At 40.9% G+C, this 24,770-nt stretch overlaps 2 protein-coding genes across 6 annotated transcripts in view; one reads left to right on the top strand and one right to left on the bottom strand.

Moving 5' to 3' along the window:
- Positions 1–167, bottom strand: part of NMNAT2 (nicotinamide nucleotide adenylyltransferase 2) — a 218,577-nt gene extending 218,410 nt beyond the window's left edge. For both annotated transcript variants that reach the window (XM_010853100.1, XM_010853101.1), the window contains exon 1: positions 79–167. The gene's annotated coding sequence lies outside the window, so the exon portion shown is untranslated. The remainder of the gene's footprint in view (positions 1–78) is intronic.
- The window catches only part of SMG7 (SMG7 nonsense mediated mRNA decay factor), an 86,344-nt gene continuing 61,580 nt past the window's right edge, over positions 7–24,770 (top strand). Inside the window, exon 1 of one of the 4 annotated variants that reach the window (XM_010853108.1) lies at positions 7–245. In XM_010853108.1, coding sequence (XP_010851410.1) covers positions 217–245 — 29 coding nt within the window. In that variant the 5' untranslated portion in view covers positions 7–216. Of the gene's footprint in view, positions 246–424; positions 502–24,770 lie in introns of those variants that run through there. The other 3 variants (XM_010853103.1, XM_010853102.1, XM_010853106.1) reach the window with 3 other exon arrangements.

The following is a 24,770-nucleotide window of genomic DNA, read 5'->3' as shown; positions in this document are numbered from 1 at the left end:
GGAGTGTCCCTGCGCCCCAAGGGCCGGAGCAGCAGCGAGAGCAGCTTTCCCCGCTCCCTCCCACCTCGCCTTACTCACCCCCACCCCCCCGCCGAGCGAGGAGGAGCCGGAGGAGAGGAAGATGGCGGCGGCCGCCAGCACCCGTGGTGCCGCGGGGCCGCTCCGAGGAGCCTGAGAGACGCGCAGAGGCTTCGCGGAAAGACGCGGCGGCGGAGGATGAGCCTGCAGAGCGCGCAGTATCTCCGGTGAGTGTGGGGGCCGGCCCAGTACGGAGCCGGGGAGCGGGTCGAAGGTTGGGGGCACGGAGCAACAGACACAGAGGTGGTACGTCCGGGGTGGCGGGGGAGTTGCTGTGTCCTCTCTTTTCCCGGCTGGGAGGCGGGGGCTGCGAGAGGCTCGGCGGGAGGGGGCGGAGCGGGCACACTCTTGGGTGCCCTATCCCCCTCCGGCGGGCCGGGCTGAGTTCCCGCGGAGCTGGCTGGTCTCGGTGCGGGGAAGGAGGTTAGGGAAGCGTGAGAACGTGTGTGTGTGCGCGCGCGCCCGGGGTCGCGGGCTCGCTGGCGAGTCGGGGCGGGGAGGCGCCCGGGGAGGCGGCGGCGACCCCGAATGGAGGTGGGTGTGGAGGGGTCTGATCCCGGCGGCGGGGAAACGTGGTGTGGTTGTGGGGCTGGAGCGATGGCTGGGGAGAAGGCCAGGTGGAAGTCTGCACACCTGGGGTGTGTGGGGAGGCCTAGAGGAGGGGGAGGCCGCCGGAAACTGGAGTTTGTTCATCGTTCTGGGGTTGGAAGTACTGAGAAATAATGTCATCCTTAGTTAGTTGGTGGGGTGGGAGTAGGGGGCATAGGGAAGGGAATGGATGAGGAAGTGAAGAAAGAAGAAGGTACTACGGCCGGGGTTGGATTCCCCAGAAGAAACTGGGTTAGAATCTGTCGGAAGATACCATTCGGAGAGTAGTGTAGATGCATTAAGAGTGGTGTAAAGAACTTGTATGTCGAGGTAGAGTGACGCATGGGTGCAGAGTGTGAGAATGTGATGTGTATCAGGGGAGGGTTTAGGGGGCGATTAATACACACTGGAGAAGGAAGATGCAGATTGGAACCAAGTACATGGTGGCGAGAGCGTATTGCACCAGCTATTGTGCAGCTTGGAAGGTTCCATGGAAGCAGAATAAGAGCTTGAAGGTAGAGATAAACGGGGGTCAAGATCCTGATGGCACAAGAAAATGAGATTGTTAAGAGCCTAAGACTAAATGGGGAGTTGCCACTGCTTAGAAAAGGGGAAGGGAGACCCTGAAACAGGTCTTTTTGTCTTTTAGTAGCAAAACTAAGAATGGCAAACTTATGGTAAAATGATTTAAAAAGTGGTTTCATACCTTGTGGAGGAGGGAATTGGATGGGGTAGTAGTCTGAAATGAGCAGAAAAGTCATTTTAGCCATTTAGTGAAGTGAAAGTATTGGTGTGGGAGTGGATCCCTGCAAGAAAAGGTTTGTAGTTAAGTGCTACATGAGGGTAGCTATTCTGCTTTTGAGAGTAGTCATCGTTTTATTAAGCGGAGTGTGTAGAGAAGGTTGAGATCGTTCAAGTATGGTGGAATGCCTGAGTTTAACTGACAGCATGTACGCCCAATGACTGCATGGTAGGTAGGTGGAATTATAGGGGTATTTCAAGGTCCTTTTTCTCCTTTATTATCCCTTTGTTGTTTAACATATCAGATAAGCTTAATAAATACAACCGTGGTGAAGATGTATGACAGATGCTGTAGAGGAGAGATATGGAAACTGTCAGGACAGTCCTTAATTTTAAGGAATTTGCAGGTTAGTATGTATTAGGCAAGTAAACTATGGTAAGGATCATAAAGGATAACAAGTGTCACCAGTCCAAAGGCAGAGTATTCGAGCAATTGGGATGAATCAGGAAAAGCTTCCTTTGTTTATTTCCTCATTCATACACATGATTCATCAGTCATTTTGGTGATCACCTATATGAGAGGCATTGTACTAACTACTAAGAGTATAAAAGTAAGACTCCACCCTCCTCTTACAGAGTTTGCAGTTTGCTAGGCTTCAAGGAGAAAGCAGCACTTAAATTGGACCTTAAGGATAAACAGTGTTCTGAGAAGTGTGGATTGCGAAGGAGGAATCCATATGAAGGAGACTGAGCAGAGATATATAGAAAGGAGGATTGGGCTCTGGGGGAAGTACTCAGTCCAGTTAAACAGAAGTATAAGGTGATGCAGCTGGAAAAATTTGACAGTTTCATAGATTAAGTTTGACCCCTTCTTTTTACAGATGAAGAGAGCATAGCCCCCAAAAGTTAAAATTATTGAGGATCATATAATTGATTTGTGGAAGCTAAAACTCAAATATAGGTCTTCTGACTCCAGACCAGCTATGCTGTGTTCAGCATATCTGAATTTACCCATTCTTTCCACAGATATGTCTTGAGAGGTTGCTGTATTCTAGGCACTGAGGATTCAGTGGTGAATGATTAACAGTGAACATGGGAAAGTATTTGCTGATGGAAAGATGCAACAAATAAACATAGGAACAGATAAATATGTTTACCAGGTGGTGATAAGTACTAGCAAGAAAAATAAAGTAAGACAGGGATGTGCTGTTTTATATAGACAGGGTGGTCAGGGAAAGTCTATTTGATTAGGTACCCATAGAGAAAAATCTTGACTACTTCGACCTTTAGTGTATCATTAAAATGAGTGGACAGTGGAGACTCTGAGAGGGTTTAGAAGGGAAATCACATGTTCATAGCTTTGTATTAGGAAGGTGCATCTGTGTGGTGGGCAGTTAAGGACCAGAAATAAGGTGGTGTCAGTGAGACTGGAAAGGTATGGTGAAAAGCAGATCGGGAGAGTGGTGGTATTTTTTTTTTAAATGATGATGAATGATGTTTGAAAAGCCCAGTTTTTAAAAATATTTATTTATTTGGCTGCACTTGGTCTTTGTTGCGATCTTGTTCCCTGACCAGAGTTCTAACTCAGGCTCCCTGCAGTGGGAGCTCGGAGTTTTAGCCGCTCGACCACCAAGGAGGTTCCGTGGTGGTATTTTTAGTGGGAAGATCAGTTGGCTTTGAGAGGCTTCTATGTTAATGTATCTTGTGTTTTTAAAGTTAGCATGGTAAGGAAGACTTATCCTTGGGTTGTAGAATCAATAGTAGACACCTGGTAATGAATTTAGTTTTTTAAAGAAGGGAGAAAAGAATAAGAGTGAACACAGGTTAAAATAGCCTAAATTTCCCAGCTAAAGTTGAACAGGCAAAATTGAATAGGCGTAGGACCTGAAATCACATAAAGATTCCTGAAAGCCAGTCTTTTCTCAGTCTTGCTCATCTGTCTTAAGTAAATAAAAGCAAATCTTAGGGCTAATAGTTGACAGAGATGGGAAGAGGTGATAAAATAAGACTTGCACCAGCCAGAATTTCCCTCTTTCTCTTCTTTAGATACTCACTCCATTTGAAGTGTGCTGGTAACTAGTGGTTACCAGTGGGGATGGAGTGGGATGCAGTATAGGGGTGGAAGAGTGGGAGGTATGAACTATTGGGTGTAAGAGAGACTCAAAGATGTATTGCACAACATGGGAAATGTAGCCAGTATTTTATAATTACTGTAAATGGGCAGTAACCCTTAAACATTGTATTAAAAATTAAAAATAAAATCTGCTGTGAGAGTCTAGAGAATGTCTTCAGGGAAGCATTATATTCACTTTCTTTCCTTTGATGACTGTGGAACCATTGGTTTTTATAGACAACCTGGGGAGGATGCTGAGTGAGTGTGGCTGTGAGTATAGCAGTTATTCTTTGTGACTTTCATTTTAGGAAGAGTGTTGGTGTCTACCTTTGTCAGTGGTGTAAGACCATGACTGGGCAGTCTTTAGACTGTACAGCTACAGATCTTCCTCATGTAGATGAAAATTAGTTTTGTCTCAGCTGAATTAATTTGTCAGAGTAAATGAGTTGGTGTTGAAATGGTGGGGTGGTGGCAAATCAGGGGATAAGGTGGCAGTTTCAAAAGAGTGAGAAGTGAGGATATGAGGTAAGAAGCCTCAGTAAGACAAAGAGAGGGAAGTCAGCATCACGGGGACTGAAGTAGTCTTGAGTTGTAGAAATAGTGTGCAGATGAAAGGAAAGATAAGCCTGTCCTCTGTATGGGTGATGTTCTGGGCAAGACAGAATGATGACTCTTTTTTGTTGTTAAAAGGGGAAGGGAGTGTCACTTTTTAAAATAGACCAATTAGAGTCCTATCCAAATGATTAAGTTGAGAATACATTTTTATATTTTATAAAAACAAATGGTCTTAAATATGGGGCTTTCAGACTGAATAACACTGGAAATTTAATACTCAAAGAATTCAGTGTTTTCTTTTTTGATTTATGACAAAATGGAAAGATGTTTAAAGACTTTGCCATCTTTGTTGAATAAAAGAAAAAGGTGTATTGAATATAGTTCATTTGAGAAGGGTAGGCGAGGGTGAGAATAGGCCATAGAGGAGACAGTAGGTGAGGTATGATATGCTTTAAAAGAATAACGTTTGAAAGAATAGAAATACGGAAATTAACATGTCAAGGTTGGAAAAATGGAGCTGGGTAAGACTATGCCAAAGCCTTTGATTGTGTGGATGACAATAAACTGTGGAAAATTCTGAGAGAGATGGAAATACCAGACCACCTGACCTGCCTCTTGAGAAACCTATATGCAGGTCAGGAAGCAACAGTTAGAGGTGGACATGGAATAACAGACTGGTTCCAAATAGGAAAAGGAGTACGTCAAGGCTGTATATTGTCACCCTGCTTATTTAACTTATATGCAGAGTACATCATGAGAAACGCTGGGCTGGAAGAAGCACAAGCTGGAATCAAGATTGCCGGGAGAAATATCAATAACCTCACATATGCACATGACACCACCCTTATGGCAGAAAGTGAAGAGGAACTAAAAAGCCTCTTGATGAAAGTGAAAGAGGAGAGTGAAAAAGTTGGCTTAAAGCTCAACATTCAGAAGACGAAGATCATGGCATCTGGTCCCATCACTTCATGAGAAATAGATGGGGAAACAGTGGAAACAGTGTTAGACTTTATTTTGGGGGGCTCCAGAATCACTGCATATGGTGATTGCAGCCATGAAATTAAAAGACGCTTAACTCCTTGGAAGAAAAGTTATGACCAACCTAGATAGCATATTGAAAAGCAGAGACATTACTTTGCCAACAAAGGTCTGTCTAGTCAAGGCTATGGTTTTTCCTTTCGTCATGTATGGATGTGAGAGTTGGACTATAAAGAAAGCTGAGCACCGAAGAATTGATGCTTTTGAACTGTGGTGTTGGAGAAGACTCCCTTAGACTGCAAGGACATCCAACCAATCCATTCTAAAGGAGATCAGCCCTGGGTATTCTTTGTAAGGAATGATGCTAAAGCTGAAACTCCAGTACTTTGGCCACCTGATGCGAAGAGTTGACTCATTGGAAAAGACTCTGATGCTGGGAGGGATTGAGGGCAGGAGGAAGAGGGGACGACAGAGGATGAGATGGCTGGATGGCATCACCGACTTGATGGACGTGAGTTTGAGTGAACTCTGGGAGATGGTGATGGGCAGGGAGGCCTGGCATGCTGCGATTCGTGGGGTCGCAAAGAGTCGGACATGACTGAGTGACGTGATTGAACCGAACTGAAGTATTAAAGTACCAGACAGGGAGGACATCATTAAAGTTGTTTTGGAAGATGACTACATAGAATAATCATAGCCATAGGGAGTATCAGGTCAAATCTGGTTGTAAAAGGTGGCCACTGGAGCTTCTGCCCGACACCTACTGTGGTTGTGGGAGGCAACTGTTCCCTCTGTCTTCCCTCCAATAGTCTCCTTTGTTTTTTTTGTCTTTAATTTCTTTTTATGCTGAAGGTTTTCCAGTGGCATCCACTTGAAGTTGATCCCTGGTGTTAGACCACTTCACAGGAAAGGACTACAGCTTACCTGTTTTGTAGAAATTTTCTGAATAATACTTCTGTGGGTGGAGAGGTGCATTCCAGTAGCATTTTCTTTGTCAGAAACTTTGTTACCAGAAGGAGGGATATACAGCAGCCACAAGGTTTTTTTCTGAGATAGCAGAGAAATGATTGTCATTTAAATACTAATTAAAACATCCAATATGTTGTAAGATCAACTTTGTCACTTTAAACCTTGAGACAGAGGGAGATAAAGGGAATGGATGAGACTGGATAAAGCAGCAAGCAGAGTCTTTTTCTAGCCTGGAGAGGAGAACTAGGTCATGGGATCTTTTGGGGGAAATACGAATCCTAAATAGGGTGGGCTCCAGATTCTGGAAGAATCTGGTAATGCAGGACTGGATATTCACTGTCCCTGGAAGGCTCAAGAAGTCCTCTAGCATGTACTGATGCTAATTCATATGGTCAAGAAGTCTTCCCCTTACCCATTCACCCACCCCCCGACTCTCATGCTGAAGATTTAAAATAGCATTGGTCCCAGAGATACAGCCAAATGTGGCTGATTTACCAAAAGTGGTAAAATTGTTTGAAAAAAATTACCCTCTCACATCTTATAAGTCTATTTTGTGTTGCAGTAGTGTCAATAGCATTTTACCTACTTGGGTATTAACTGGCTAAATTATTCTGGCAGTTAATTTCTGCTTTACTTGTGGTTTCAGTTGGACTCAAAATGTATACTTCCTGTTCCATCCTGTGTTTCATTGCTTTCTAACAGCTGCTCTGTTTTACCTTCATGGTCCATGAAGCACTTGCTGAGTTTTTGTTTTTTCTTTTAAGATATGTTATATTAAGATCTGGACCCTCTAGTGTAGCAAGTTTGTCATGAGGCAATTTTGGGATGGATGAGAGTTCAGACTTAAAAAGGGCTGTTTTGTTGTATGGTGGAGAAATAGCATTTGTAGCCCGCAACTGCATCTCTAACCCTGGCTAGCCTTTCAGATTTCTGTTACTGGTGGCATGAATAAGTACCTGAAAGTTTAGGTGGGTTTGTTTAACTGATCTTTTTCAGAGAATAGACTATTAAGCAAATGTCTTCTGGATAGTGGATTGTTCATCTGTATGTGGGTATTTTGGCAGGTGGTTATCACATATTGCCATTTAATTTTGTAATCAAGCTGTATTTGAATTGTGAATAGACTTGTCAATGGCCTGAGAAGTTACAACTTAGAAGGACTTAATCAACAGTTACCGAAAAATACCGTGGTGGCATTTTCGCCAGCATGTCACACTGTAAGGGAAAAGTTGTAACCAGCTCCTTTCTTGTTAACAGGTAAGCGGAGCTGTTTAGACAGATTGTTTTCACCTTCCCTGAGGCCCAGTTTTTAAGTGTAGGTGACTATGTTAAGAAAAACGTTATGATTCTCCGGTAGACTAGGTAACAGTTTTGCTCAGGGTTGTGCTGTAGATAATTCCTTGTGGGGAGCAATTCTGTGCATCATGGGATGTTTAGCAGCATCCTTGTCCTCTCCCCACTAGATAACAGTATCATTCAACCCCATTCGTGACGACCAAAAATGTTTCAGCACATCGCCAAAAGTTCCTTGTGGGTGCAGATTCACTTAGGTTTATTTTTTCCCACCTCCTTCAAACCGCAGGTTACAAATAAGGCTAAGGCTTCTCTTAGCAGTTTGGTTTTAGGTAGTAATAGGCCAGTTACCATGTTTAGATTTTACCTATATAAACCTGTACAAGTTTTAAATGTATTTATTTAAAAATTGTGTTTTATTTTACTGATAATTACTGAATACTAATGTGCAGATCACAATTATAGGGGCTTTGCCTCTGGGAAATTCAATGATACTAGAGAAAGGTTATTAGTGAGTGAATTGGTAAGTGCTACAATAAACACATACTGTGCAAGTTTAAGGGAAAGAAACTTTATTTGAATAGAGTTGGGATGAGGAAGGTATCTTGAAGGAGGTGAGATTTGGTCTGGGTTTTTGAATATGGTTGGGACTTGTAAACGTAGATATTGGTTAAATTGACATTTCAGGCAAGAAGAACATCTCATGTCTCCTTTATTCCAAATACATTTTAAAAAATTTTATTAACTCATTCAGTGTATAACGTTAGAATTCTAGCCAGGCCTTTCTAAGTTTTCTGTTATGGACAGAGAATTAGACATATGTGAAGTGTTAGTTCTGAAGACTTGGTGACTGGGAGAGGTCTTGAAAAGGGAAAAGCAATTTGGCAGTGGGGTCCTGCAGAATCCCTTCCTTGACTCTGTTCTTGATTATGTATTACTCCCTCTAGAACCTTATTTCAGATGTGCTGTGTTCCTTCTTTTAATCTTTTTAATCACTGCCTTTACTAGTTTTCTGTTTCGTGGACCAAACTCAGCTTTCTCTTAAAAGTTCTTGCCTGTTCCCGTTTTCCCTTTAAGCTCTGTCCATCCTTGATTTTCTTTAATGTAACAATTTCAAGTTTGCCCTGTACTATGTTTTTCCTTTTATTTACCATCTTCTTTACCTTAATCCCTTGTAATACAGCCATTTCTCCTTAGCACTTTGTTGGATTTGACCTTTCCAAAGGTGCCAGAGACCTAATGGCCAGATTCACCCATTGGTTGCTTTCCTCTCTCACACACTCAGACTTTTGCTTTCCTTTTCCTCAGTCTTTCTGTGTTCTTCTCTTATCTGTCCATCCATCAGTAAACATTCAGTTTGGACCCAGATATATCCCAGATCTCTGGAGGATGAGATGAGAATATACTCCTAAGTGGTTTCTACCAGGCCGCATAGGAGCTTCCCAGGTGGTTCTGGTGGTAAGGAACCCACCTGCTAGAGGTGTGGGTTCAGTCCCTGGGTGGAGAGGGATGCCTGGAGGAGGCACGGCAGCCCCGCTGCAGTACTCCTTCCCAGAGAGTCCCATGGGTTCAGGAGCCTAGTGGGCTGCAGTGCATAAGGCTGCAAAGAGCCAGAAGCGACTGGAGCACCTAGCACACGCGCGCACCGGGCCCACAGGTAAGTACACAGCTACCACGTAGTTCTTAGCTGCTATGATGCACACTCTGGGGCCTTAGGGGAACTTGGTGAGCTCTGTGTGTTTTAGTGCTGAGATTATGATTACCCTACCTCTTATTTTACTCTCCTGGTCCGCCTCAACCCACTTGGGACAAAACGAAAGGCATAGCCCTACTCCTCTGTTTCCTTTCAACGTTCTTTTTCCCCTCAGAAATCGCAGTACTTTTGCGTCTTTCATCATCATTGTTTAAAACCTGTCAAGCACCTACTTAATATACTCCTATGTCCTGTGGAGACAGATTGGTGAAAGAGACCACGCCTGCCGTTCAGAGAGCTTATAAACTAATGCAACAGGCATAAATACACAAAAATGCAGAACAAAGTGCAGTTGGGCACAGTGCTTTATTGTGGTCTCTGGGACACAACTGCCTGTTCTCAGAGCACGGGTCTACCACTTACAGCTGTGCTGCCTTGGGCAACCTGCTGAAGTTTCCTATATCTCAGTTTCCACATCTGAAAAGGGAGGATAGTTAACAGCATCTATCCCTTGGAGTTATAAAGGTCAAGTGAGTTCAGTGTAAAGTGCTTGGGATAGTTCTGGCATACGTAAGCGTATAAGTTTTAGCTATGTATGATGCCTGAAAATTAGCCCCTGGCACTGACTAATCTGATAATTTTTCACCACTGCCTTCTGGCCATTCCTCATTTTAGAAGTCTTTCTGTCATAGCAAACTGAACACGCTTAAAGGTAAACTCTTGCTCCTACCCTTCTCTCCCCAACCCCCATGCTTTCTCATTCTTCTCCATTCATGCTGCCACTCCCCATCTTCCCAGTCAGGTTTAAAACCTGGCCGTCATCTTTGAGTTCTCCCAGTTTTCCTCACCCTCTTCCACACATAAACCGATTTGGAAAGTGTTGCCTTCCTGTTGTCTGCTCTCTTCATTTCCAGCACTGTCGGTTTATATGCATACTCTTGAAACAGTCTTCATGTGATACCTAGCCCTGCAATTCTTGCAAGTAGCAAGAAGAAAGCACTGACTTCGGGTTTTTAAGCACTGCCCACTACTTTCCGTTTTTGAACTAACAGCATCTCTGGGTGTTGATTTCTTTGTCTTTAAACTGGACGTTGATCTCATAAAATTGTGGGCAGTGTTTTTAAAAAGCAGATTTATGTATGTTTACTAAATTATGGTTCTCCTTCAGGCCCTATCACCTGTCCCCTTGCCAGTTAATCCTTTGCGTTGCTTCTGTGTTATTATTCCTGAAAAGCATTTGTATGTGGCTTTCCCAAATGCTGCAGCTCCTAGTTCAGCATTCTTGCCCTTCCATAAAGTGACCCTCATCTACCTCTGCCACATGGTATCTCCTTACTTTTTGAAAAGAATCAGCCACCCTAAGCCAGAGTAATCTACTCATTGTCTTCTAAACATCGTTTATCCACTCCTGCTTTAATCTATCTTCCAAAGCCATTTCACTTGTAGGAGGTACTATCCTCCACTCTCAGGTTTCACCTTCTCTGTGAAAATTTCTTGTCCACCCTGGTGATTTCTGCAGTCATTGACTTTTTGTAGCATTTCATGTCTTTCAGTCATCTGGTACATACAATTTCTTAAATTTGTAAAGACCTTTTTTTTTTAATATAAGTGAATTGTCTCTGTGGTGAGACACATTTAGATAGGGATCATGTCTCAGCAGTTTTTGAATGCACAATGTACATAACGGGTTTTAAATAGAGTTTTTATGCTTCTGTTTCATTTTTGCAAAACATTTATGGAATACTTATGAATGCCAGTGCTAGACTCTAAGAATATAAAAGCAAATAAACTGAATTTTGATCTTGAGGCTAGTGGTCTCCTGGGGGAGAATGTTGCACAGGTATTTCAATATACAGTTGGTCCTCTGTACATGTGGGTTCCCCACTGGCAGATACAGCCAACTGTGGATGGAAAATATGGGGCGGGGGTTGGAATTTCAGAAAGTTCAGAAAGCAAAATGTGAATTTGCCAAGCACAGGCGACTGTGTACATAGTATTTACATTGTATTAATAGCTATTTACATAGCATCTGGGCTTCCCTGGTGGCTCAGTGGTAAAGAATCCGCCTGCCTGCCGAGCAGGAGACACAGCTTCAGTCCCTGGGTCGGAAAGATCCCTTGGGGAAGGAAATGGCAACTCACTCCAGAATTCTTGGCTGGCAAATCCCATGGACAGAGGAGCCTGGTGGGCTACAGTTCATGGGTCACAAAGAGTCAGACATGATTTAATGACTAGACAACATAGCATTTACGTTGGATTAGGTATTCTAAGTAATCTAAAGATGATTTGAAATATACAAGAGGATGAGGATGATGTGCAAAAGCTGTATGTAAGCACTACACCATTTTATTAATATATAAGTGACTTGAGCATCTGGGGATCATTCCCCTCTGATACTGAGGGGTATTTACATGTGGTAAATACCAAGGTAAATGTTTTCAAGGGATGCCATGAGTATACTGAAAGTGAAAGTGAAGTTGCTCAGTCCTGTCCGACTCCTTGCAACCCCATGGACTGTAGCCTACCATGTTCCTCCATCCATGGGATTTTCCAGGCAAGAATACTGGAGTGGGTTGCCATGCTGAGGGAGGTTGAATTTTTACTGCCTGGGAGTTCAGAGAAAGCTTCTGGAGTTGAGCCCTTGAGCTCAGTCTTAAAGGTTGAGTAGGGTTAGTCAGGTGAACAAAGTGCAGCAGGCAGAGAGGAACAGAATGAGTATATGCTTGGGAACAGTGTGTTGGAGGAACTCTAAATCTCATTCTGTGTTTCCTTTGGGAGTTTGACGTTCTCTTTCAATAAACTTGGTCATTAGTCTTGCAGGAGTAATTTATATTTAGGTGGCTGGTGTTTGTTGTATATGTTTCTACCATAATATGAAGACAAAAGAGAAATTTTTGTTATGCTTCTAGTACTTCCTTTGATATACATAAAGATTTAAATTTCCTTTCCGTAATTTTGAAAGTCGTCTCATCTTAGGCAAAAATTAGTTATGTGGAACATCATAAAATTATTATGTAGGGGAAAGTTTTAGTGAATACCTGTAATTCTGAAAATAACTTTGGATGGATAGGATTTACATTATAGTCTCCTCACCTGTTGAGATCAGACATGGAAAGGAAGTGAAGGAGAGGGAAAGAGTTCTGTAGCGTTGGCGGGAGGGGGGTGAGGGTAGAGATCGGAATATTAAATACAGTATCTTTGGATTTAACTTTTTCAAGTCTGTCTTTCTAAAAATAAGGTAGATCCTTTTTGATGACTAACATCTTGTTCTCACTGTTCTTGATGGCATTTCCCTTCTGTAGTGTCTGTCTCAAGTGAGAAGCATCATTCTAAAATCCATTGTATTTAAAGAATTGCTGTATTGATGCATTAATATTCTCAGTCTGTTTCCAAAAACTCCATGGGCTCACTGACTGCACTGAGTCCTTTGTCCATCTCTTCTCTTCCCAAAGGCCTAGTATTTCAGTGCTTAGTTGGAATACAGTATATTAGAATATGTTTTGCTACTGCTGTTGCTGCTGCTGCTAAGTCGCTTCAGTCGTGTCCGACTCTGTGCGACCCCATAGACGGCAGCCCACCAGGCTCCGCCGTCCCTGGAATTCTCCAGGCAAGAACACTGGAGTGGGTTGCCATTTCCTTCTCCAATGCATGAAAGTGAAAAGTGACAGTGAAGTCGCTCAGTCGTGTCTGACTCTTAGCAATGCCATGGACTGCAGCCCACCAGGCTCCTCCATCCATGGGATTTTCCAGGCAAGAGTACTGGAGTGTGGTGCCATTGCCTTCTCCGTTGCTACTACTGCCTCTTAATTATTTAGTTTTTCATCAGGCAACAACTTAACCTGATTTTCTTTGAGATACTTTGTGGTGATGAAATGTAGATAATCAGTAAAGTGCAACTGGAAGATGATATTCCAAGAAAAAATGAATTAGAGGTATGCTTCAAAGGAAAAGTGAGTTAGAGGTATGCTTACTTGAAGACTTACTTGTTGGTGGTAGAAAAAGATAAAAAGCATAGTGTTAAGAGAACCACCATAGGATGAATTTGGGTATAGAGCGTTTCTTAGGGCATCTGTAAAGTTGTGCACTTCCGCACACATACACAGTTTGAGTTCTTGTGTTGCAGGCGTACAGTCACCCTACCATGCAGGGCTGTGTAGCCTTTCAGTTTATTTGTATATTAACCTTCATATACTTGTATATACATATGAATGTATATAGTTTTAACATCAGGGATTGGGCTAAATCATATAGTTTTTAAATTTTTTTTCACTGAACATTGTATCAAAGATGTGTTCATAATTATATGTCTATAACATCATTGGAAACCTCAGCATGCTGAAAATTATAGGAGTGACATAATTTTCTAAGCTGATTTCCTAACAATGAAAAAGTATGTTGTTTCCAGTGCTTTATTATTATTTAAAAAAACACTAATGAGCATCCTGGTGCGTACACATGACTGACAGGGTAGCATGTTTAACATATGTTAACTGTGGTGGGCAGAACAATGAGCCTCCCAAAAGACATCTACATCCTGGTCCCCCATCCCTGTGGAATATATTATGTTATGGGGGCAGGATTGAGATTGCTAATCAGCTGATTTTAAAATAAGGAGATTATCATGGATTATTTGGTGGGCCCCGTATAATCACAAAAACCCTTTAACTGTGGAAGAAAGATGCAGAAGAGTCAGAACCAGAGAGAAAGAGCATCCTGTTGGGATGAAGCAGGTCACACACCAAAGAATGCAGGTGGTCTCAAGAACCAGGAAGAAGCACAAACTCAGGTTCTTCCCTAGAACCTCCAAAAAGCTGCATAGCCGTGGTTATACCTTGTTTTTGCTTTACTGAGACTCACTTAGGCTTCTAACTTTCGGACATTATATAAGAGAATAAAATTCGTGTTGTTTTAAGCCACTGATTTTGTGCTAATACATTACAGCAGCAATAGGGAGACAGTACATGGTGGATAGTGCCAAAAGGTACCAGAAAGGTTTGTACAGTTTGTGTCTGTGCGCTCAGTCATGCCCAACTCTTTGCAACCCCATGGACTGTAGCCCACCAGGCTCCTCTGTCCATGCAACTCTCCAGGCAAGAATACTGGAGCAGGTTGCCATTTCCTTCTCCAGGGGATCTTCCGGACCCAGAGATCAAACCATAGTCTCTTGCATAGTCTGCATTGGTAGGTGGCTCCTTTACCACTGTGCCACCTGGGAAGCAGTACAGTTTATTCTGGCCCCAGGTAACTTTTTCTGTATGTGCTCACCAGTATTGAAGATTTCACGTATTGATATTTCACCTTTTTTTGAAGCAGATTCTTTGATGTCTTTATACATAGAAAGGGCTTCCCTGGTGGCTCAGACAGTAAAGAATCTGCTTGCAGTGTTAGGAGACCTGGGTTCAATCCCTGGGTTGGGAAGATCCCCTGGAGGAGGGCATGGCAATCCACTCCAGTATTCTTGCCTGGAAAATCCCCATGGACAAAGGAGCCTGGCGGGCTAGAGTCCGTGGGGTGGCAAAGAGTCAGACATGACTGGGTGACTAAGCACATACATAGACAAGCCTATCCAGTACTCTAGCATTTCCCACAGTGTGTTCTGCTGAATGTGGCAAATTCATGTGTGTTAGGATTCTCAGTATTTCCAAGGCAAAATAAATTAAGAATACAGAATTAAACTGGATTCTTTATTTAGGACTTCTCATAGCTTATAATATGCTACATATGTATTAAGAACCTTCAAGAGGGAGATAGAGATTGGTGTTTCCAAAGCTGTGTCACATCTCATAGGACTGACATTTTCTTGGAACACTCATTTAAGATGCAACAGTCCTTTTCCTGTTCTTTGGTCTCTTATTTCTCTTTAATATATTAACCTTCACGTATGCCCGTATTATACCTTAGACTTTGTTATTCTTCAGGATTCTTCTACTTCTAAAGTCCTACATTCGACCATTTCACTTTGACCACATCCTGACCTGCTCTAATCCAGCTGCTTCTGTTGAGGACTTACAGTGTAGATTCCAAACTTATTTGCTGTTAGTCACTTCCTGGTTTTTTCTTTCCTTTCTCCTCCTGTTTTTCTCTTCTGCCCTTTTATAGATACTACTTTAACTGTCTTACCAGTGTCCTCAGTCTCCTTGTTCTCCCAGTCTAGGAAAATTCACTCTGAATGATTCTGAAAATAAACTTCTTTGGGTATAATTGATAGCGTTGCTGGGAAAAACAAAATTACAGACTGGCCAATTGTTGTTGAAATGCGTAGACTACCACTTCAATATCTGTTCTTTTTTCCCTCTGTTTTGCTAGTTTCTTCACAGTACTTTTAATTTAAACTTTTAGTACTTTTTCTTGAAGTTGTACAACTTTCAACAGATGGCCTCTATGTGAACATAACAACAAAAGCTTTCTGGTGGGGCTGATCTGCTTCCTATCCCTTCTACTAGTTCTTGCTTCTGTCCCTCTTGGAAAGGGACAGGTTCTCAGCCTCCTTATTAAGGTGGGCTTTTGTGTGTGTATGCTTTGGATCTCATCACCTTGTTTTTATATCCAACCCTTTCCCTCTTTACTGGAACTTTGTTTTGTTGTAAATATTGTGCAAGCTTCCCTTAACCTGTCCTTCCCTAGCCTTTGATCTGTCATTTATCTTCCCCGTTTATCATCTTAAAACATGATCTGTGCCGACTTCCTCAACCCAGTGTTCCCTGGCCTCTACCTCTGCCTTTCCACTGAAACTGTACTTGGTCAGGTCACCAAAGGCCTCTCTGTTTTTAACTCCACAGACTCTTTTATTCACTCATTTTTTAAATTGAGCTCAGGGACTGTTTGGCTAATAATTGTATCCCTAAGGCCTCTATGGTACCTGACACATAGTGGAATCCTTGCATATGTTTGATGAATGTTCATTCAATGAATGTATGAATATACTTCAGTTTACTACCGTCTGTTATGACTCTCTGCTCTGGCCGTGTTTCTGTCTTTATGTGTTTCCGTGACTTTGTTTTGTTTTTTAACTCTATTTAAATTTGGTATTTTTTTCTGCTTTTTCTTGTTACGTAAAGACTGATTCTTATATTGAAAAATTGTATCCTGTCAGTGTGTTACTATACTTTTAAAATGGAGCTGTATTATCAAAAAGTTTAGCCTGATACTCCAAATATGAGCATTAGCCAAGTATAGCACTTAACAATATAGTGATTTAAGAGCAAGGCCTTTGCTTTCTGGCAGCCCTGTGTTTGAAAACTGGGTGCATGATCTTGGGTAAGTTACCTATTGTTTTGATTCCAGTTTCCTCAGTGGTGTAGTGGATATAATATGTTTCCTAGGGTTTGAGAAGGAATAAATTAGTGATTACTGACCTAGAGCCACACATCTTGGAATGTGAAGTCAAGTGGGCCTTAGAAAGCATCACTACGAACAAAGCTAGTGGAGGTGATGGAATTCTAGTTGAGCTATTTCAAATCCTGAAAGATGATGCTGTGAAAGTGCTGCACTCAATATGCCAGCAAATTTGGAAAACTCAGCAGTGGCCACAGGACTGGAAAAGGTCAGTTTTCATTCCAATCCCAAAGAAAGGCAATGCCAAAGAATGCTCAAACTACCTCGCAATTGCACTCATCTCACACGCTAGTAAAGTAATGCTCAAAATTCTCCAAGCCAGGCTTCAGCAATACGTGAACCGTGAACTTCCTGATGTTCAAGTTGGTTTTAGAAAAGGCAGAGGAACCAGAGATCAAATTGCCAACATCTGCTGGATCATGGAAAAAGCAAGAGAGTTCCAGAAAAACATCTATTTCTGCTTTATCGACTATGCCAAAGCCTTTGACTGTGTGGATCACAATAAACTGTGGAAAATTCTGAAAGAGATTGGGAATACCAGACCACCTGACCTGCCTCTTGAGAAATTTGTATGCAGGTCAGGAAGCAACAGTTAGAACTGGACATGGAACAACAGACTGGTTCCAAATAGGAAAAGGAGTACGTCAAGGTTGTATATTGTCACCCTGCTTATTTAACTTATATGCAGAGTACATCATGAGAAATGCTGGACTGGAAGAAACACAAGCTAGACGCAAGATTGCAGGGAGAAATATCAATAACCTCACATATGCACATGACACCACCCTTATGGCAGAAAGTGAAGAGGAACTAAAAAGCCTCTTGATGAAAGTGGAAAGTGAAAAAGTTGGCTTAAAGCTCAACATTCAGAAGACGAAGATCATGGCATCTGGTCCCATCACTTCATGGGAAATAGATGTGGAAACAGTGTCAGACTTTATTTTTCTGGGCTCCAAAATCACTGCAGATGGTGACTGCAGCCATGAAATTAAAAGACGCTTACTCCTTGGAAGGAAAGTTATGACCAACCTAGATAGCATATTCAAAAGCAGAGACATTACTTTGCCAACAAAGGTCCGTCTAGTCAAGGCTGTGGTTTTTCCTGTGGTCATGTATGGATTTGAGAGATGGACTGTGAAGAATGCTGAGCACCAAAGAATTGATGCTTTTGAACTGTGGTGCTGGAGAAGACTCTTGAGAGTCCCTTGGACTGCAAGGCGATCCAACCAGTCCATTGTGAAGGAGATCAGCCCTGGGATTTCTTTGGAAGGAATGATGCTAAAGCTGAAACTCCAGTACTTTGGCCACCTCATGGGAAGAGTTGACTCATTGGAAAAGACTCTGATTACGGGAGGGGTTGAGGGCAGGAGGAGAAGGGGACGACAGAGAATGAGATGGCTGGATGGCATCACTGACTCGATGGACGTGAGTCTGAGTGAACTCCGGGAGTTGGTGATGGACAGGGAGGCCTGGCGTGCTGCGATTCATGGGGTCGCAAAGAGTTGGACTCGACTGAGCGACTGAACTGAACTGAAGTTAGATAACATAGTGAAAGTTCTTAGCATGGTGCCTTATACCTGGGTTAAAAAAAGAAGCGGTAAATTGAGCGATTAATAATTAGTAGTAGCAGTACATTATTATATAAAAACCTCACATTCTTACGGAGTTGTCTAAATTATTTTTAATGAATTTCATTAGTTTTTTTTTTTTTTTTTAATTTGAATTTACATATACCAAGTTGTGGGCTTCCCTGGTAACTCAGCTGGTAAAAAATCCACCTGCAGTGCAGGAGACCTGGGTTTGATTCCTGTGTTGAGAAGTTCCCCTGGAGAAGGGATAGACTACCCACTCCAGTATTCTTGCCTGGAGGATCCCCATGGGCAGAGGAGCCTGGTGGACTATAGTCCATGGATCACAGAGAGTCAGACATGGCAGAGCAACTAAGCAAAGCACGTACTAAGTTCTGGAACTATGATAGATCACTGGATCAGGGACAGTTCTGTGAATACAAGTGCATTGGACTTATGGGCATTTTATAATTTTGTTATTTAATCTATTTATTTGTTTACTTTTTTTTGGCTGTGCCATGAGGCTTATACCTAGTCTCAGACGAGGGATTGAACCCACACTCTTGGCAGTAAAAGCTCTGAGTCCTCACCCTTGGATCACCAGGGAATTCTGGCCATTTTAATCTTCTCAGAGAACTAGAAACAGTACTTAATTGTAGCAGTTTATTTAGATGACTGGTTTTAAGGAAACGGGGTTACTGAAGATACTGTGATGGGTGTTATAAACTGTTTTATGGGGAAAATTCCAAGAGCCTTGAAGACTATTCATAGGGTCATTTCCAATGAAAGGTACATTTTTGCAAAGGTATTATGACCTACACACTAATGTGAGGGGTGTATGTGGAGGAATGGCAGGACATAGGCTAGAGAGCTGTCAGGGGGAAGATGATTATGAGTTGCTTTAAAACAATTTTAGACCTGAATGTGGACATGATTTCTTTTAAAAGATTTTTATTTATTTATGTATTTATTTATTTAAGGCTACCCTGGGTCTTCGTTTGCTGCACTTGCTCTGTCTCGTGGTGAGCAGGGGCTACTCTAGCCGCAGTGCAGGGGGTTCTCATTACAGTGGCGTCTGTTGTTGTGGAGCACAGGCGCTGGGGCACACAGGCTTCAGTAGTTGGGGCGCACGGGCTTAGTTGCCCTGAGGCTTGTGGGGTCTTCCCAGACCAGGGATCGAACCTGTGGTCCCCTGCATTGGCAGGTAGATTCTTAACCACTGGACCATCAGGGAAGTCCCGTAATTCCTTCCTTTATGTTAGTTATTTCAGATCCCCAGATTCCCAAGTGAGGTAAAATGAAATGAGAGAAACATTTAGAATCGCGAATTACAGCCATGTACTATATAAAAGGAGTTTGAAAATGTTATAATGCAATACCAAGTTAATAAAATCTCCAAGTTTCCTGCTTTCCTATACCTGTTACCTCCACTGTTTTTTCATACCTAAGATGACATTCTTTCCTCTCCACTATTTTTGGCAGCTGGTGTGATGCTACAAATTTATTACCATAAGTATTTCTCTCATTTTAAATGCTAACAGGGAATTGCTTTCTTTTGTGTGAGGATTTACTTGTGTTTGTGTTGTACTAATATTTAGGAAACATGTACAGTCTATCCTGATTTTTTTGGCTATATAGGTATACCCTTTATTGTTCTTGTTATTTTATGATTTTATAAAAAGTTTTTAGGAATCATTTTGATCTGTTTATTGTTTTTGAAGGGCATCTTAATGATTATGCAGGCTTCCTGATGGCTCAGTGGGTAAAGAATCTGCCTACAGTTCAGGAGACATAGGAGACAGGGGTTCAATCCCTGGGCCAGGATGATCCCCTGGAGAAGGAAATGGCAACAGTCTCCAGAAAATTCCATGGAGAGAGGAGCCTGGTGGGCTACAGTCCGTGGGGTCACAAAGAGTTGGACACAACTTAGTGTCAGAGGTTAATGATTATGCCCTAGACACTCTGCCTTATGGGTTCTGGATTAACTTTCAGTCACCTGTAATCTGGCAATGCTAATGTACTTTTTGTTTCTTCACCTTTAATATTGAAGCTTTCATAGAGTAGAGTAAGGTATGATAACTTTATAGAGAGAGGCTGTTGATTTGTGCTTTTGACCTGATTAATAATAAGCCAACAGTTTTATTTTGTGTTAGATACTATTCCAAACATCCTTCGGTTGTGAATCCTCACGGCAACCCTATGAGGTATATATTATTAGCTTCATTTTATAGCAAATCAAAGAGAGAGGCAGAATAGTTAAGTCCAAGGTCATACATAGAGTAGCAGAACCATGATTTGAACCCAGGAATCGGGCTTTAGAATCCATGTTTTTAACTATGTATCATATAGACTCTACCTCTGTAGTTTTATTTTCCTATTTGCCTGAGATTGTAGGATTTTGCTTTTATTTTTGTTTTATTTACATTTATTATTATATGCTTACATAAAATATACGTATTTTAAATATGAATATATAGTCTGAACAAACTGATCTCCTCAATCTCAAGCTGCCTCATGCATTTTTTTGTGTGTGAAATATAAGAAAGAGGGCAGGTTAATTTCTCAGAATGTTTACTAAGGGGAACAGTAGTGAAGATCGTTTTTCTTCTATATTTGAAATTAATTTATTAATAAACTAAGGAACTAGGACTGACTAGTTGGTCTGCCACTCTTCTCTCAATTACAGCTGTTCTTTCTTCAGTTTTCCTCTTCAGTATTAGTACTTAAATTCAGTATTTCCCAGGACTCTTGGGGATACTGAGACCCAGCTATTATGGTAAAAATAGTTCTGACCCACCTGAGCTAATCAGACAAGTGGAAAATGACTTGCCAGTTTTGGCAACTTAAGTAAAGAAAATTGGAGTTGCCTTTTCCTTATTGACTTTATATTGTTGTTACATAGACATATTCAGATGTTAGCTTCTGATACTAAGGAACATAGTTTTGCATGTACAAAATTCAAACCTTGGATAAGTTACTTTAAAAGGAAAATTCAGTGTGACTTTTAAAAACAGTAACAGATTACTGAAGGTTTCATATGTGGCCTGACATCTTTGAATTAACCATTTTTCTTCTTCTTAAACACATAGTCACCTGAAAGTGAGCAAGACTGGTTTTCTCAAAAAGGGCACTCACAGTCTGAACTTTTTCTTTCATGTGACTTCACATTGTCTTTGAAAAGTCCCTCCTTGCAGAAAATCTTTGAGTCATGGTAGAATTTTGTTAGATAAATGACAAGATGTTTCTTTTTATTCTCAGTCTCTTTCATTGATCAGATTTCTTAATGTTTGTTCACCATTCCCTGATAGCATTTGAGGGAAGGGCTTTCTCTTAATTGTCCTGGTACAACTTTAGAGCAATACCAACACTCAGTAAATGTTAACTAGTAACGTATGAGATCCTGCTTATTACCAACATTTAATTTTTTTATTGAGGTGTAGTTGATTTATATTATATAATTTCAGGTGTACAACATTGTGGTTCTCAGTTTTTAAAGTTTATACTCCATGTATAAAATATTGACTATATTCCCCATGCTGTATGCTGCTGCTGCTGCTAAGTCACTTCAGTCGTGTCCAACTCTGTGTGACCCCATGGATGGCAGCCCACCAGGCTCCCTCGTCCCTGGGATTTTCCAGGCAAGAACACTGGAGTGGGTTGCCGTTATAGTATATCCAGTAGTTTATTTTATGCATAGTAGTTTGTACCTCTTAATCCCCGCACCCATCTTCTTCCCCTTCTCTGGTAGCCACTAGTTTGTTCTCTAATATGTGAGTCTGTTTATTTTATTTTATTTTTTTTGTATTAGCTTTGCCAAACATGGCTGAATAGTATTCTAATATATGTGTGTGTGTGTTTATACTGCATCTTCTTTATCCATTCACTTGTTGATGGACACTTATTTAGGTTGCTTTCATATCTTGGCTATTATAAATAATGCTGCTATGAACATTGGGATGTATTTATCTTTTCAAACTAGTGTTTTTGCTCTGTTGGGATATATACCCAGGAGTGGGATTGCTGGATCCTGTGGTAGCTCTATTTTTAACTTTTTGAAGAACTGTGTTGTTTTCCACAGTGGCTGTACCAGTTTATATTCCCACCAGAAATGGGAATATAAATTCCCACATCCTCACCAGCCTTCATTATTTCAGGTCTTTCTAATGAGAGCCATTCTGACATATATTAGGTGATTTCTCATTGTGGTTTTGATTTGCATTTCTTTGATGATTAGCAGTGTTTGAGCCTCTCTTCATGTGCCTGTTGGCCAGCCATATCTCTTCTTTGGAAAAATGTCTATTCAAGTTTTATGTCCGTTTTTTAGGGGTTTTGTTTTGTTTTTGTTTTTTGTTTTGATATTGAGTTGTATGAGCTGTTTGTATATTTTGAAAATTAACCTCTTGTGGGTCACATCGTTTGCAAATATTTTCTCCCAGTTTGTATGTTGTCTTTTCATTCTGTTGATGGTTTCCCTTGCTGTGCAAAAGCTTTTAACACATTGTTGACCAGGGGATTTTTGCAGAAGCTAACGCCTGTAGCTGGTGAATATTGAAACACTCCAATAAGTGACATTTGGGTAACAAAAGATGTATTAATATGTCTCTGGTCAATAATGTGTTAAATTTAATTAGATCCCATTTTACTTATTTTTGTTTCCTTTACCTTAGGAGGCACATCTAAAAAAATATTGCCATAATTTATGTCAAAGTGTTCTGCCTATGTTTTCTTCTAAGCATTTTCTGATTTCCAGTCTTACATTTAGGCCTTTAATCCATTTAGAGTTTATTTTTGTATGTGACTTGAGGAAATGTTCTAATTTTATTCTTCTGCATGTAGCTGTCCAATTTTTCCAGCACCTCTTGTTGGTTAATTGACCATAAGTGTGTGAGCTGGTTACTGGGCTCTCTATTCTGTTCCATTGATCTGTGTGACTATTTTTATGCCAATTCCATACTGTTTTGATTACTGTGGCTTTGTCATATAGTTGAAGTCAGGGTGCATGATACCTCCAGCTCTGTTCTTTCTCAAGATTGCTTTGGCTTTTCAGGGTTATGTGTTTTTGTACAAATTTTTAAGTTATTTGTTCTAGTCTTGTGAAAAATGCCATTGGTGTTTTGATAGGGATTGCATTGTATCTGTAGCTTACCTTGAATTGTATGGTCATTTTAACAGTACTAAATCTTTCCATCTGTTTATGTCGTCTTCAGTTTCTTTAATCAGTTTTTTCAGTTTTCCAAGTACAAGTCTTTTACCTTCTTGGGTAGGCTTATTCCTAGGTATTTTATTCTTCTTGATGCAACTGTAAATGAAATTGTTTCCTTAATTTCACTTTCTTACAGTTCATTGTTAGTGTCTAGAAGTGCAACAGATTTCTTTATATTAATTTTGTGTCCTGCAACTTTATGGATTTCATTGATGGGCTCTAGTGGTTTTTTTGGTGGTTTCCTTAATGTTTTCTATGTATAATATCATGCATGTTACCTGCACAGTTTTACTTCTTCCTTTCCAATTTGGATTCCTTTCATTTCTTTTTCTTGTCTGATTGCTGCAGCTGGGACTTTGAATACTGAGTTGAATAAAAGTAATGAGAGGGCTTTTAGCTTTTCATTGTGTCTGATGTTAGATATGGGAAGGAATTATAGAAGTATAAGGGGGTATTTGGGTTAGACACTTAGGGAACAGGTGCCAATGATAATAAAGCTTAACTTTCATTCTTAATGATTTTGTTAATCTAGATGCGTGGAAACAGAAAAAGGCAAGAAATGATCTATCCAAAAGGTAGGAAGAGTCAGGAGACTGTGCAGAAGAAAGGTCAGCTAAGTGTACTTTAATGAAGAAAAGCATTAAAGAAAGATTTAATGAAGGCTTACTCTAACGGAGTAGTTCTCAGAGTGGTCTCCAGATTAGGAGCAGCATCATTACCTGAGAACTTATTAGAAATACAAATTCTTGTGTCCTGTCTCAGACCTGCTGAATCAGAAACTTTGAGCATAAGGTCCAGCAATCACTTTATAAATCTCTTAGTGATTTTGATGTGGGCTAAAGTTTGAAAGAATGCTGATGCAATATAGTATTGAGAAATACTGCAGAGTTCAGGAAACATGAGGACTGAGAAAACGCTCTTAGATTGGGCAAAGTCATTGTTAACTCTTGAGAAATTTGTTACAGTGGTAAGGATGGACACCTAATTGAAAGTTTAAAAGTGACAGGATAATGAGAAAGTGAACTCAGTACTTACATATTGTCTTTTAACAGAATTTAGAGGCAAGGATTAGGGTGTATGCTTGAGGGAAATAGCGGGATCAAAGGAAATTTAGATTGGAAGAAATAAAGTACTTTTAAACCTAATGGAAAAGGATATTTATTTATTAGAAATTATTTTAGTGTGACTAGTGAAAGCTTTCTATGCAGAAAGCATTCTAACCTTAAAATATTTAATAATTGGCTTATTAGGACGTTGATATATTTAGTAGTCATTCATTGTTGTAAAGGTATTATACATTGAGTAAAATTAAAATGTTACAATAAAAAACTGTAATATTAAATTGCCACCAGCACTGTTGACACTGTCCAATCTTTTATATATATATATATGATATGCATTTTATGCATATACAGGTAATGAATTTAATTAGATTATGATCATGTGGTGTATACTGTTTTTCAGTTCAGTTCAGTTCAGTTGCTCAGTCGTGTCCGACTCTTTGTGACCCCATGCATTGCAGCACGCCAGGCCTCCCTGTCCATCACCAACTCCTGGAGTTCACTCAGACTCACATCCATCAAGTCAGTGATGCCATCCAACCATCTCATCCTCTGTCGTCCCCTTCTCCTCCTGCCCCCAATCCCTCCCAGCATC

The sequence above is a fragment of the Bison bison genome, unplaced genomic scaffold (genome assembly GCF_000754665.1).
Source record: "Bison bison bison isolate TAMUID 2011002044 unplaced genomic scaffold, Bison_UMD1.0 scf7180017864322, whole genome shotgun sequence".
NCBI lineage: Eukaryota > Metazoa > Chordata > Mammalia > Artiodactyla > Bovidae > Bison > Bison bison.
The sequence above is the reverse complement of the archived record's forward strand: the minus strand, read 5'-3'. Positions and strand labels throughout refer to the sequence as shown.